At 34.7% G+C, this 15,548-nt stretch overlaps 1 protein-coding gene across 2 annotated transcripts in view; it reads right to left on the reverse strand.

Annotated features, from left to right (window-relative positions):
• Nucleotides 1–566: 566 nt before the first annotated feature.
• The window catches only part of INTS13 (integrator complex subunit 13), a gene marked incomplete at its 3' end in the record, with an annotated part of 33,732 nt that continues 18,750 nt past the window's right edge, over nt 567–15,548 (reverse strand). Inside the window, exons 9-17 of one of the 2 annotated variants that reach the window (XM_081249552.1) lie at nt 15,294–15,383; nt 14,993–15,082; nt 13,397–13,575; nt 12,121–12,291; nt 11,713–11,867; nt 11,183–11,413; nt 7,706–7,845; nt 1,716–1,851; nt 567–896 (exon numbers count right to left, since the gene is read on the reverse strand). In XM_081249552.1, the coding sequence (XP_081105678.1) occupies nt 857–896; nt 1,716–1,851; nt 7,706–7,845; nt 11,183–11,413; nt 11,713–11,867; nt 12,121–12,291; nt 13,397–13,575; nt 14,993–15,082; nt 15,294–15,383 (1,232 nt within the window). Of the gene's footprint in view, nt 897–1,651; nt 1,852–7,705; nt 7,846–11,182; nt 11,414–11,712; nt 11,868–12,120; nt 12,292–13,396; nt 13,576–14,992; nt 15,083–15,293; nt 15,384–15,548 lie in introns of those variants that run through there. The other variant, XM_081249551.1, reaches the window with a different exon arrangement.

Genomic DNA, 15,548 nt, shown 5'->3' on the forward strand with positions numbered 1-15,548 from the left:
AAAAATGACAAGCCTAGAATTAGCATTTAACATTGAAATAACATGTTTCTTGCAACATGTTATGAGCTTCCAGAAGCAGCACAGGAAGAAGACTCACCAAATATACACCATATAACCATGACATTTCTGAGAGATGAGGAGACCAAGATTCTTTTCTGGGATTAAAACAAGTAACACAGTAACTTTTCTTTCTTCCAAGTCTGCGAAGCAATCTCCTTCATGCTTCTCTTGCAACATGAAAAGTTAATGAACAATAAGTTTTTAGCATAAAAAGTATATATAACATCATCCAATATGGGTAAACATAAATTTACCCCAACTACCTGAAAACTCTGCTTTTAAGTAGGCAACACACACACAAAACAACTTAAATTAAAATAAACAAACAGAAAAACATTATTTTTTGGAAAAGCACTGCATATGCTGCAGGATCATAGGCAATATTTTATATTAAATGTAAATCTCACCCAAATTCTGTTAGAATTTCTTAAAATTGTCAGCCATTATATGAATATTATCTTTTTCCTAAAGGAATACTCCGATATTTTGCATTTCAGATATTTTAAGAGTTTTATTTGGCAAAGAGAAGCCTAAGAATTTTTTAAAAAACATTTCCAGAGGGAACACCCTTTACCATAAAATAAATTTGTTTAATTTGGGAAGACAAATGTATATTTCTGACGTATGTGCCAATTTTACAATTAATACAAAAAAGATAAAGTTAGTTGAAATATTTTAAAAATGTAAAAACCAGTCCAGGCAACATAACTATACAATCTTGCTGTAAAAGTTCTTATATCAAATTCCATCCAAAATATTTATGCAATATACTAAATTCAGTTGCTCAAGTCACTCTTCACTGCCGGCTGGCTTTTCCATTTTCTGTTGTCTCCATTCTGAAAAATAGGAGGAAAAAAATGAGTTGGTAAAATAAAACATTCATTAACTACCAATATTTTTTCTCCTTATCTAACTATTAAATGAAATTAAAATTTAATATAGTCATAGAAGAGAAGAATGTAAGCACTTTAGAAAGTGACTAAAGTTAGGGTTCCCCCTGGTTAATTTAACTTCCTCATTTTGCAAATGAGTGAAAATTGAGGCAGGCCCAGAGAGATTACACGACTTCCCCAAGCTTTCATTTCCAAGGCCACTGGTTTTTTCCCACTATACTGCCCCAAGCAAAACTAAGGGAAAAAATCTCTTCCATTTTGACAAGGATTTATTTCCTTTTCCACTAAAGAAATACCTTTATCAATACATTTTTAAGAGAATTCCTTCCAAAAAAGATTAAAATAACCATTTAAGTTATTTTAGGTTTATTCTAATAAATCTTCAATTATTTTTAGATTTATTCAATTAAAATCAATATTCCTAATACTGTATTACTTACTAGGAAATATTTTCTCCCTGTTATTTTACACAAGAGTCAGTGCTGCATACTACATTTTCTCTACAATTTTTCCCTCTATGATGTTTAATGAACATTCATGGTTACAGTCAATAATATCAGGTCTTTTACAAGTACCAAGAATCAAAGAAGGTAATTTTTTTTCTCTTCATAAGTAACATGTATGAGTCCATAATATTATAAGTAATAAAAGTTATTATAAGTAATAAAAAATTGCTGAACACAACAAACAAGCAGCGCTTATTTTTTTAAACTTACTATAAGGCAATTAACAAAGCTAATTTCTACAATTATGAATACAAACCCATTTTCCTCTTTAAGATGTTGATATAACTCAGCTCTGTTATTAACAGAGTTCAAACGTCCAGCAAACTCCTGATGTTTTCTGGAATTGGCAGTATTGATTCTATTACTCCATAAGGATAATAAGGACACTGGTCCTGGTGTAATATTTGAAAGAGAACAAAGGTAGAATAATTCATTACTTCAAAATTTACAAACTTAACAAATTTATCCCTTAGCCTATTGTTCACTTTATATAATTTAAGCAATATCATCTTCCCTTTATTCTAAAATTTGTATGTGTTTAGGGGTCCCCAAGACCACCTACTAGAGGTTCAGTGATTTGCTGGAAGGACTCAAATGACTAAACATAAAGTTACAGTCACAGCTAGGAATCGTTACAACAGCACAGTAAGGACACATAGCCAAACCAGTGTGGGGAAAAGGCACAGTAGTCAAAGACTAGAGGAATCCATTTGCAGGCTTTCCATGCTCTCTCCCTCCCATGAGGGTTCACACAAGAGTGCATACTCCCTCCAGCAGCAAAAATGCAGCGATGTGTGTACAATATTTCTGCCAGAAAAGCACATTTAAGATTCCAGAGTTCAAGGTTTTTCTGGGGGCTGGTCACGTAGGCATTCCCTGCCTAACTACAACTACCAAAATTCCAGACTCCCAGAAGGAAAGCAGGTGTTCAGTTCAGATATAAGGCAAAATAACTTCATCATTTGGGGAATGTTTCAAAAGCCATATTCCCAGATGTCAGCCAAGGGCCAAACTTGAAAGCAGGCTTTTCTAATGATAATAGCCTCAGGCTTGCTATAGTTAACTCTTTTCTGCACAACAGAAAAGGCAAAAAACATTCTCTAACACCATATACAAAAATAAACTCAAAATGGATTAAAGACCTAAATGTAAGACCATTAACCATAAAACTCCTAAAGGAAAACATAGGTAGAATACTCTGACATAAATCATAGCAATTATTTTTTACTGATCTGTTTCCTAAAGCAAAAATAAACAAATGGAACCTAATTAAACTTAGAAGCTTTTGCACAGCAAAGGAAACCATCAACAAAACAAAAACACAAGCTACCAAATGGGATAAAATATTTGCAAATGATATGACTGATAAGGGGTTAACATCCAAAATATAAAAACAGCCCTTACAACTCAACATCAAAACAAACAAACAACTTGATTTAAAAATGGGCAAAAGAGCCGAATAGGCATTTTTCCAAAGAGGAAATGCAGATGGCCAACAGGCATGTGAAAAGATGCTCAAATCAGTAATAATCAGGGAAATGAAAATCAAAACCACAGTGAGATATCACCTCACACCTGTGAGAATGGCTACTGTCAAAAAGAACACAGATAACAAACGCTGGCAAGGATATGAAGAAAAGGGAACCCTTGTGCACTGTTGGTGGGAATGTAAATTGGTGCATCCACTGTGGAAAACAGTATGAAGGTTTCTCAAAAAACTAAAAATAGAACTACCATATGACCCAGCAATTCCACTCCTGGGTATATATCCAAAAAAACCCAAAAACACTAATTCAAAAAGATACATGCACCCCAATGTTCATAGCAACATTATTTACAATTGTCAAAATATGGAAGCAACCTAAGTGTTTATCAACAGATGAATAAAGATGTGGTGTGTGTGTGTGTGTGTATATGTATGTATACATCTATACATATACATACAATGGGAGACTACTCAGCCACAAAAAGGAATGAAATTTTGCCATATGCAACAACACAGATGAACTTGGAGGGTATTATGCTAAGTGAAAGAAGTCAGATGGAGAAAGACAAACACTGTATGATATCACTTATATGTGGAATCTCAAAAATACAACATACTAGTGAATATAACAAAAAAGAAGCAGACTCACAGATATAGAAAACAAACTAGTAATTACCAGTGGGGAGAAGAAAGGGGGAAGGGCTACCAGTGGGAGGAGGGAAGGGGGGAGGGGGTTAAGAGGTATAAACTATTATGCATAAAATTAGCTACAAGGATATATTGTACAACACTGGGAATACAGCTAATATTTTATAATAACTATAAATGGAGGATAACATTTAAAAAATGTGAACCACTATACTGTACATCTGTAACATATAATATTGTACATCAACTATACTTTAATAAAAATAAATAAATAAATAGATAGATAAATAAAATTATAGCACTCCTAAAAGAAAACATAGAAATAAATCTTTGTGACTTTGGATTAGCAAAGATTTCTCATATATAACACCAAAAGCACATCATAAAAGAAAAAAATTTATATATTGAACTTCATCAAAATTAGAAACTTCTGCCCTGCAAAAGTCGCTCTCAGGAGAGGGACAATCCACAGACTTGGAGAAAACATTTGCAAATCACATATCCAACATAAGATTTGTACCCAGAATAAATTTAAAATTCTCAAAATTCAACAATAAACCCCCCCCAAACAACCCAATTTAAAAATGAGCAAAATATCTGAATGGACCTTCATCAAAGAAGATACACAGCTGGCAAATAAGCAAATGAAATGACACTCGCCATCATTAGTCATGAGAGAAAATATAAATTAAAACCACAAGGAAATACTACTACATACTTATTAGGAGAGAAAAAAAAAATCGTGACAATACCAAGTGCTACCAAGGGTGCAGAACAACCAGAACTCTCACTAACTGCTGGTGGGAATGCACATGTACAGCCACTTGGAAAAATGAGGTGGCACTTTCTAATAAAGTCAGTCATATACAATGGAATAAAAAAAAAACCAGGGCTTCCCTGGTGGCGCAGTGGTTGAGAGTCCGCCTGCCGATGCAGGGGACACGGGTTCGTGCCCCTATCCCGGAAGATCCCACATGCCGCGCAGCGGCTGGGCCCGCGAGCCATGGCCGCGGAGCCTGTGTGTCCGGAGCCTGTGCTCCGCAACGGGAGAGGCCACAGCAGTGAGAGGCCCGCGTACAGCAAAAAAAAAAAAAAAAAAAAAAAAAAAAAAACCAATGATAAACACACAACACAGATGAATCACAAATGCATTATGTTCTATGAAATAAGCCAACCTCAAAAGGCAGCACACTCTATGATTTTATTTATATGACATTCTGAGAAAGGCACAATCATAGGGGGAAAAAGACACATCCATGGTTATGAGGGATTGGGGGTAGGGCAGTGTAAGACGAGCACAACTGTTCTATATCCGACTGTGGTAGTGGCTGTTACACAACTGTATACAAGGTCTAAACTCATAGACTGTGCACCAGAAAGAGTTTATATTACTGCATATAAATTTTCCATAATAACAAAATTAGAAACATTTTTTCTTACTATAAAACTAATACATATTCATTAGATAAAGTGTAGAAAAAAGCAAAACATAAAGAGGGGATAAATCACCGATAATACTACTGCTCTAACAACCATACATATTTTTTTAATGCCAATCTATAGCAATAAAATTACATTTGGGTTTTTCTATTATTGCATTACACAAAGAGAGGTGAACAGATTTTCACCAAATCTATAGGGCATGTTTGGAATAGCCCAACCTTCCATGCAGACTACACAGCAAGCACAAAATTCACTTTGGAGAGCCCTAGGAAGTTATTTTCCAAAGCAGATGAAACTGAGGTACAACAAAAGACCCATATCAAATTGCTGATCAGAAGAGACATATGACTTAGGTTGTAAAATAGAATGAAAAAAGAAACAAACAAGTTGCAAGTACCAGTCTTGAATGGAAAGTTACAAGGGCAGGCAGTGATTTGCAATCAAGTTGCTTCTCATATGGGCCACTCTATATAGTGTTTCTAGGGTGAAAAGCTTCAGGGATCTATTTAATTGAATTATAGCTGATATTTCATCTAAGTGACATGCTCTAGTGCATACGTGTATAAAAATTTCTTTTAAAATAAAGTGGACATCATGGTATATATGGCTGTGTAACCTGCATTTTAAATTTAACTTATTATACATTAATTCATTAATTTTTTCATTTAACAAATAATAATTGAACTTCTACTATAAACCAGGGACTGTAGTGGGTGGTAGTGAAAACTTACGACAGTAAATTTGTCGTGTTTTTTTTGCGGTACGTGGGCCTCCCACTGTTGTGGCCTCTCTCGTTGCGGAGCACAGGCTCCGGATGCACAGGCTCAGCGGCCATGGCTCACGGGCCTAGCCACTCCGCGGCATGTGGGATCTTCCCGGACCGGGGCACGAACCTGTGTCCCCTGCATTGGCAGGCAGACTCTCCACCACTGCGCCACCAGGGAAACCCTACAACAGTAAATTTTTAAAAGCCCCTGCCTTTGAAATGTTTCAGCTGAATAGTAGAGGCAACATATCAATCAGCAATGTCAATGCAGTACTCTAAGTGCTACCATAGTATTAATCATGGGATGCAATAGAAACACAAAGAAGTACCTGACTTAATTGTGAAAGGAGGTCCTCAGGGAAGTCTTTTCTGAAAAAGTAGTTACTTAAGTTAAAATCTGAATGACATACATTAGCAAGAGGAAAGAGTGGGTATTTGTGAAAATAGTTATTCTGGGGCTTTATAAATTCCACCCTGTGGACACACCATCATTTAAGTCATTCTCTTGCTAATTCATGTTTCAGTTGCTTGCAACTTTTTGCTACTATAAATAATAATTTTTAGAGCTCTATTTTCCAAACAGTGTTGAAGCACTGCTTAGATTAAACCTAAATTAACCTCATCCTAATCAGCAGTGGCATGTGAGTAATAGAATAATTTACCAATAGACATTTATTTAAATCCCATTATTTTCCAGGTACCCTGGGCAAATGCCTGAAAGACAAATATGATAAGATCGCTCTTACCTCCAATTTCAAAGAAATCAGTGAACTGGACAATATTAACATGTATTACAATATATATTACAACAATAGTATATAAAAAAAACAAACAATCCGACCTTCTCCCTAGGATGAGCTGCCAATAATTGTAACTAGCTCTGAGGTCTTATGTAAAGGCACAGTGGTTTAAGAACTCAGTCCTTTGTCATACCATTTCCCATTTACCCTGAAAGAACTGAATTTAGTTTACCTTCAAGATAACTAAAGCCTAAAGTGATTTCAGGCACTCCCAAACCCAAATCCTATCTTTGACTGCTAGAATTCCTCAAGAGGAGATTCAGCTTTTCAGCCTATAACTAAGACATAAAAGGCATTACAATAAAAATATTGTTTGTAATACCTTTACTGAAACCCATTCACAAGACATTTTAATTTATCAGTAAATGGGGATATTAGATCCTTCCCTAAGTTCAGTAACAGCTTAGAGAAAAGAGTCTGTCCTCAATAACCTAGCACTTAGTATAGTGTTAGGAATATACACAGATTCAAGTTTATGTAATGAAAATTTTTTAAACCACAGACTTTATAGTAAAAGTGTTTATCTTCCAAAGGCTTCATTAATAAATCTATGACACTATGTTTCCTTTAAAGCTGACAAATGGGACTTCCCTGGTGGCACAGTGGTTAAAAATCCGCCTGCCAATGAAGGGGACAGGGGTTCGAGCCCTGGTCTGGGAAGATCCCACATGCCGTGGAGCAACTAAGCCCATGTGCCACAACTACTGAGCCTGCGCTCTAAAGCCCGGGAGCAACAACTACTGAGCCTGTGTGCCACAACTGCTGAGGTCCACGCACCTAGAGCCCATGCTCCGCAACAAGAGAAGCCACCGCAATGGGAAGCCTGCGCACTTCTACGAAGAGTGGCCCCCGCTCACTGCAACTAGAGAAAGCCCATGCACAGCAATGAAGACCCAACGCAGCCAAAAATAAACTAAAATTTAAAAAAAAAGTTGACAAATGTATTTACTGCCTATATTTTCCAAGCCTGTGAACAAAGGGTCTCCTAAACAACATCAGGAGCAGTGAGTAGCTCTTCCTCACACACAACATAAAAGGACACTGTACAACAGAACTAAACTGGAAAACTTTTTACAAACATAGTTACCGCAGTTCTACCTTACCTTTTGATTTTTCTACTGGTGGAGTTTCATCCATCTCAACAAGAGGCTTTTTATTTGGAGGTTCTGGGGAATCAGGTGAATCTTTGATAATCTCAGCTTCAGCCAACTCTTCTTTTCCACGTTCTAAGATTCCTTTTAATCTTTCAGAGGGACAAATAATAAAAACTTAAAAGTTTAAATTCTCAGAAATCTGAATGGTTCAATAATTTAACTAGACTTTACATACCAATCAATAAAAGATACCTGGCTCTCACAACATAAGCCTAGGAACAAATCAGAAGCTATACCTCAAATTAAAATCAGGTAAGAGAACTTAACGAATTTAAACACAAGTTTCCCTTTTCCTCCCTATAATGCAGTAATTCAGTAACATAGTCAGCTGTAAAATGGGGCTAAAATTATAAAAGAAAATGAAGAAGAATTTATAAAGGTGAAATTTTAAAGGTCAGAAATAATGTGATCTCTGTTGCAACAAAAAGAATAAAATACCTAGGAATAAACCTACCTATGGAGACAAAAGACCTGTATGCAGAAAATGTAAGACACTGATGAAAGAAATGAAAGATGATACAAACAGATGGAGAGATATACCATGTTCTTGGATTGGAAGAATCAATATTGTGAAAATGACTATACTACCCAAAGCAATCTATAGATTCAATACAATCCCTATCAAATTACCAATGGCATTTTTACAGAACTAGAACAAAAAAATCTTAAAATTTGTATGGAGACACAAAAGACCCTGGATAGTCAAAGCAGTATTGATGGAAAAAAAACAGATCTGGAGGAATCAGACTCCCTGACTTCAGACTATAACAAAGCTACAGTAATCAAGACAATATGGTATTGGCACAAAAACAGAAATATAGATCAATGGAACAGGATAGAAAGCCCAGAGATAAACCCACGCACCTATGGTCAAGTAATCTATGACAAAGGAGGCAAGGGTATACAATGGAGAAAAGACAGTCTCTTCAATAAGTGGTGCTGGGAAAACTGGACAGCTAATGTAAAAGAATGAAATTAGAACACTCCCTAACACTGTACACAAAAATAAACTCAAAATGGATTAGAAACCTAAATGTAAGATCGGACACTATAAAACTCTCAAAGGAAAACATAGGAAGAACACTCTTTGCCATAAATCACAGCAAGATCTTTTTTGATCCACCTCCTAGAGTAATGGAAATAAAAACAAAAATAAACAAATGGGACCTAATGAAACTTAAAAGCTTTTGCAAAGCAAAGGAAACTACAAACAAGACAAAAAGACAACCCTCAGAATGGGAGAAAATGTTTGCAAATGAATCAACGAACAAAGGATTAATCTCCAAAATATATAAACAGCTCATGCAGCTCAATATTAAAAAAACAAACAACCCAATCCAAAAATGGGCAGAAGGCCTAAATAGACATTTCTCCAAAGAAGACATACAGATGACCAAGAGGCACATGAAAAGCTGCTCAACATCACTAATTATTAGAGAAATGCAAATCAAAACCACAATAAGGTATCACCTAACACCAGTTAGAATGGGCATTATCATAAAATCTACAAACAACAAATGCTGGAGAGGGTGTGGAGATAAAGGAACCCTCTTGCACTGTTGGTGGGAATGTAAATTGATACAGCCACTATGGAGAACAGTATGGAGGTTCCTTAAAAAACTAAAAATAGAACTACCATACAACCCAGAAATCCCACTACTGGGCATATATCCAGAGAAAACCATAATTCAAAAAGACACATGCACCCCAATGTTCATTACAGCACTATTTACAATAGCCAGGTCATGGAAGCAACCTAAGTGCCCAATGACAGAGGAATGGATAAAGATGTGGTACATATATACAATGGAATATTACTCAGCCATAAAAGGAACGAAATTGGGTCATTTGTAGAGACGTGGATGGATCTAGAGACTGTCATACAGAGTGAAGTAAGTCAGAAAGAGAAAAACAAGTATCGTATATTAATGCATATATGTGGAACCTAGAAAAATGGTACAGATGAACCAGTTTGCAGGGCAGAAATTGAAACACTGATGCTGAGAACAAATGTATGGACACCAAGTGGGAAAGTGGCAGGGGGGCGTTGGTGATGTGATGAATTGGGAGATTGGGATTGACATACATACACTAATACGTATAAAATAGGTAACTAATAAGAACCTGCTGTATAAAAAATAAAATAAAATTTAAAAAAAACCCAAATAATGTGATCTTTGGAAGATACTTCACAATTTTAATTTCTGAAGATATAGACAAAATACTATTTCAAATTACAAATAAGATTAAGAAATCTACTAGCATTTGTTCCCTAGTTTATGTATGTGGAAATGTACTTATGTTCCTTAAGGTAGGAACTTAACTCCAAGCTTATTTTGAATTTCATATACTTGAAGATCAGTGGGATCTGAATGAGAATATTCTTTCCCCCCTCTTCTTAAAGCAAGACAATTCTGTTTCAGAAACTCAGCAGCACTAAGGCAGAAGTGAACCTCTAAGGCCAAATGGAATAAAAGTGTCCTACTTATTTATGAATGAAATAATACACTTTCCAGAATTAGCTTCAAAATATTCAGGTGGGGGAGGTGGAGGGTGGTAGTGGTGAGGGGAATGGATGTGAATATATATGAAATGAGATCTGCCATGAATTGATTAACTTTTAAAAGTAGATAATAGGTAACTCTGTATTCTACTCTTGGATTAAGTTTCAAATTTTCCATAGTAAGTTCTGTTTTTAAGGACTGGCTACACTGCCATTGTAATAGTTACCTGGTTCTCTGCCTCATTTCTGGCAAGGTGGTAGAAGATAGAGCCAACTACTGATAATATGTCATGATATTTTTATTTATAGACCTTTATTACTTTTTATGTTTTTTTCCAAATTTAACCCTGACATCACTATATAAATCATGAACTGAGGAAAAGAGTGTACTATTGAGGAAGGTTTTCAGAATAGGACTATGATCTTTCATGCTTTCAAGGGTTTCCTATACCTATTTTTATAATAGCATCTTCCACACTTTGCTGTAAAGCGCTCATTTACTTGCCTACCTCTACACAACACTGTACATTCTTCCAGGGCAGGGATCGTATGCCAAATGACTGGCACATCATGGGCTTTTAATAAGTATTCACTGAATAAAGAAATAAAACTATGCCTTTGATGTTCATAACACATAAAAGCAACTACTGATACCAAAAATCATGTATTATGACTTTCAGAAGTTAATTAGGAAAAAAATTAAACACTATTTTTGCCCCAATAGTAAAAAAAAATCATACCTCTTTAAGCCCAAGAAAGACCTTCCAGACTTGAAGAATGATAAAATAATAGTTATACAATACAATAAACACATATTAAATGAAGTACTAATAAATAAGGTCTGAATGTTCAAATGCGGTACATGTAGAATGGGATATGCCAAAAGGCACCACAGTGCTATGTTAATTTAATTAAGAAATCACCTCTCTGAATCTTGCCAAGATTTCTCCTGTTCATAATCTTTCACTGCTTTCTCTGACTTGTCCTCTTTGTCCTCCCTTTTTCTTCCTCGTTTCTTTCGTTCTTCTTCTTCTGGGGGCTTGCTCCTACATGCCATTAGACATTCCAAGACTCTTTGATGTTTCTCCGAATTGTTGATATGGGCTCTGACAAGCGTTTCTAACTCATTCCACATGATACGGTACTGTTCATCTCTAAAGTAAAGATTTAAAATAATGTTCTTACAAAATACTCTTTAAATAATACCCAAGTGTCACTTGTTACTGATAAAGTTAAAAGAAATAATTAAACATGGGTTTCCTTTCTCTTCCAATGGTGCAATTCTAAGTGATAATGTATCTAATTCTGCTATTTTATATCATTTCATCTTAATCATATGTATGTGTATATACACACCCCCAAACATATAATTTACATATGGAATAAGTTAGCTCAAAAAAATAGTAAGTATCAAGAAAATGTGATATATGAGAAAGAAAGAAAAAAACCCTACCTTTTAGGGCCTTTTCCTCTTGTACCAACTGTGGAAATAGGTAGAGGATCATTTTTTCTTTCCATATCGACTAAGTTGTATATTGTTTTTTGACAGTTTAACACATCTTCTTCTGTCAAAGATTCTTTCACAATAACACTGGCTAATGGAACTACCTGTTAGATTTAAAAAAAAAGAAAGAAAGAAAAAAAATCTGTCATGAAAAATAAGTATCGAAGCATCTAAACAGTACTTGAATTGATTTTAAACATCACCATGGAGAGCTAATCTATAACCATCACTTCCATTTTCTATTACTAATTCTTTAACTGTAGCAAACTCTTATATTTCATTCTTTGCTTGATAAATGTTATTTGTAAACAATATATAACTAATCTAGAAGAAAAACTGAAACTATTTAACACTTACCGCTTGCATGTTAAAGATGGTGGTCTGTGAAATAATCATAGGCCAGTAACGGGTGTGTTTTTCTAACTGATCTTTTGCTCGTTCCAAAGGAATCTCAAGACTTCCATCGATTTTATATCTGGGGTCTAGAAAAGGAGTTAACCTGTTTTCCCTCATAAATTCACCAAAATCCTAATGATAACCAAATAAGATAAAATTAGAAACTATTTTCTAATGTTTCAGTACGGATTACATGTAACAGTCTGTTCCCCTGAGGTCTTCTGTCCTGTGATATGCAACAAAGCATTTTCTCTAACAGCCCGCCCTCCACACACTAATTTCTTCCTTTCTTTTTGAACATGAAACCTATCAGCCTTTATTCAAGGGAGATGAAGAAAACTTCAAACATTAAAACATTCATGGTTCTTTCCACTTTTTAAAAACACTCATTTTTCTTCACTTCTATAATTTAACTCTTTTCTATTATATGCAGATAAAAGAATAAGTTCATCACATTAGAATACCATTTTGCTTAAAAATTACCTTAATACAACATCAAAATGTTAACAGTGGTTATCTTTGAATGATGGAATTACAGGTAATTGATAGTCTTTGTTTTTGCTTTTTTATAAAAAGAATCTACATTTTCTAAATTTTCTACAATGAATACTTACTAGCTTTCTCCTTATTTAAAAAATTATGTAAAAATAAAAATGAAAGCCTAATCAAAAACAATTACAGTACAAAACACTTTGTGGTTTACAAAGTATATTCATATACATCATTCACATTTAATTTTTAAAACCACCTTAAAAAGTAGACAGCCATGAAATATCAAAGAGGGGTGGAAGAGTGAAAAATTCAAGTCAGAACAATTCAATTTCTACCAAAAACAGATAAAATTTCCTTGTATGCACCTCTCAATAATATAAAAATTTATAGTGTTATTTCAAAGTAGCAGAATCCAAACTTTCAAATGTTTATGCTTGGCACTTAAGTTACTAGAAATAAAATTCCACCTAAAATATTAGTTCAAATCAACTTCCATTCTCTCCTATAATTCCAGTGTGTGTCAATGCTATTCAGATACTTCTCAGCATACACTGAGTATGTAAGGAAGACAACATAGTGATAAACGGCTCTTTTGAGCAAGTACTGCAGGAAATTCACCTAATTAAAACAATAATAAAAAACCAACTTCTCTAAACTTCTTTTTGCTACAGATCTTAGCATATAATAGGTACTCTATGTACTTGCTGAATGACAGACTCAAAATTTATAGATATTAGAGTCTTACTGTAATCCGGTAGTCTGTAACTCTTCCTCCACATCCTTCACTAATTGAAGGCGGATCTTCTAGAATGGATCGAGAACTGCTAAGGACGTGCAAAAAAATCTCTCCTCCATGGCTACTAAGCATGTGACTAATGACTTTGGAACCTGACTTTCGTGGTTGTTCCAATAAAACAGAACGACCTGTCAAAAACAAGATTACTCTATCAGTAATGAAATCCCAAGGGCTCTTAGTTCTTCCCTTAAGATTTATGTCTAGATTTTTCATTTTATTTATTGCTCTTCATATTTTAACCAGCATTGCTAATTGAGTGTATCTGCATATCAAGTCCTAAAAATCTGAATTCTAGCCTTAGCTTTCTCTTTGCTTCTCCAAGCTTACATAGTTACAGTTTTCCAAAGTAAGTACAGTGTTTGGTTATATTATTCATTCAATTACAAGTTCATACAAAATTTTTCTCCTGGACATCAAGAAGAAAAGTGGGACAACTCTTATATAACCCTTAGGTTATCAAAGCTACAAACCATTTGGGGGAGAAAGCAAGTCTCAATTCACTTCTACCATACCTCCTTATTGGCACTGTTATTTTAACTACTTGCTACTTTACATGACCAAATGTTATTTAATCTGAACATTACATAATCTGATAATCAAACTGTGCTTAATATAACAATGAAATTAACCTTATGCTAAAGGCAGAGTAACTCTTTACAACTGTGGTTCCAAAACCTAGTTATTAGAAGAATCATCAGAGGAGCCATCAGAATTTAGATTTAGCAAATGGAATTCAATAATTTTTTTAAAAAATTTTTACACAAGGAAACATCAGATTTAAAGTCATACCTGTAAGAATAATATGGTATATTACTGAAAATAAGATGTTTATTTATAATAAAGATATAGTGTTTAAAGAGAAATAATTCCATATATATTTTGCAATTTAAAATTCAATAGGCCAAGATAAACAAGTCTATATTATTTTTTTTTTTTTTTTTTTTAATGTATTTATTTATTTATTTATGGCTGTGTTTTGGTCTTCATTTCTGTGCGAGGGCTTTCTCTAGCTGCGGCAAGTGGGGGCCACTCTTCATCGCGGTGCACGGGCCTCTCACTATCACGGCCTCTCTTGTTGCGGAGCACAGGCTCCAGATGCGCAGGCTCAGCAATTGTGGCTCACGGGCCTAGTTGCTCCGTGGCATGTGGGATCCTCCCAGACCAGGGCTCGAACCCGTGTCCCCTGCATTGGCAGGCAGATTCTCAACCACTGTGCCACCAGGGAAGCCCTATATTATTTTATCTTCCAAAAAAAATCAACTTAGACTCTAAATGTCAAATTTTTAAAATAAAAATTCTAAAAAATATATTAAGTAAATTTACCTAGATACAATAGTCTGAAAGACAAAGTCAACTTATGTTTAAACATTAGTAAAACTGTTAAAGGGTATTTACCATTATATAAATTTAAAACAGCTTTGGGAAATAAAATGGTTAGACTATATTGAAGAAAACAGCTTTCCGAGAATCCACATTTTCACATATTCTCACTAATGATTTCACTTGTCATAATCTCAGTCAAAACAATTAAATGATGAAAGTTACCATTTAGAAGAAAATTAGTAAGGCAGGAGGAAGGTCTACTATTTACATCTACGGGTGAAATTCGATAAGCGCCAGTGCAATAGTGTAGTTCTGAAACAGAAGAAAACACTACTCATTTGAAAGAATATAAAGAAATATTTCCACAATTAAAAGAGGGAAAACAAGCAAAAACAAAAGCTTGTTCCTTGATCCTCTAAAACAATGAAAAACAAAAATTCAAAAAGAAACAAATAATCACTACACAATACTTAAAGAATCTTTTGATTATTCTTTTCTCTTTCAATTATTTTTAAATACCTACCAATGTTATTTGTCCTTGGTGTGCACCACTTTAATGTTATTGTTTCTTTAAATGAGCCTTCTCTACTGCTTCCACTTAAGTGGTTATCACCTTTAAAAATAAGTTAGAAAAAAAAATAAGAGAAATAATAACATTACTAAATAATCACAAATTTCAAATGTTTGACAAGCTTTCCAAGAGTTTGGGCTTCCCTGGTGGCGCAGTGGTTGAGAGTCCGCCTGCCGATGCAGGGGACACGGATTCGTGCCCCGGTCT

Source organism: Mesoplodon bidens (assembly GCF_964165515.1).
Source record: "Mesoplodon bidens genome assembly, chromosome: 11".
NCBI lineage: Eukaryota > Metazoa > Chordata > Mammalia > Artiodactyla > Ziphiidae > Mesoplodon > Mesoplodon bidens.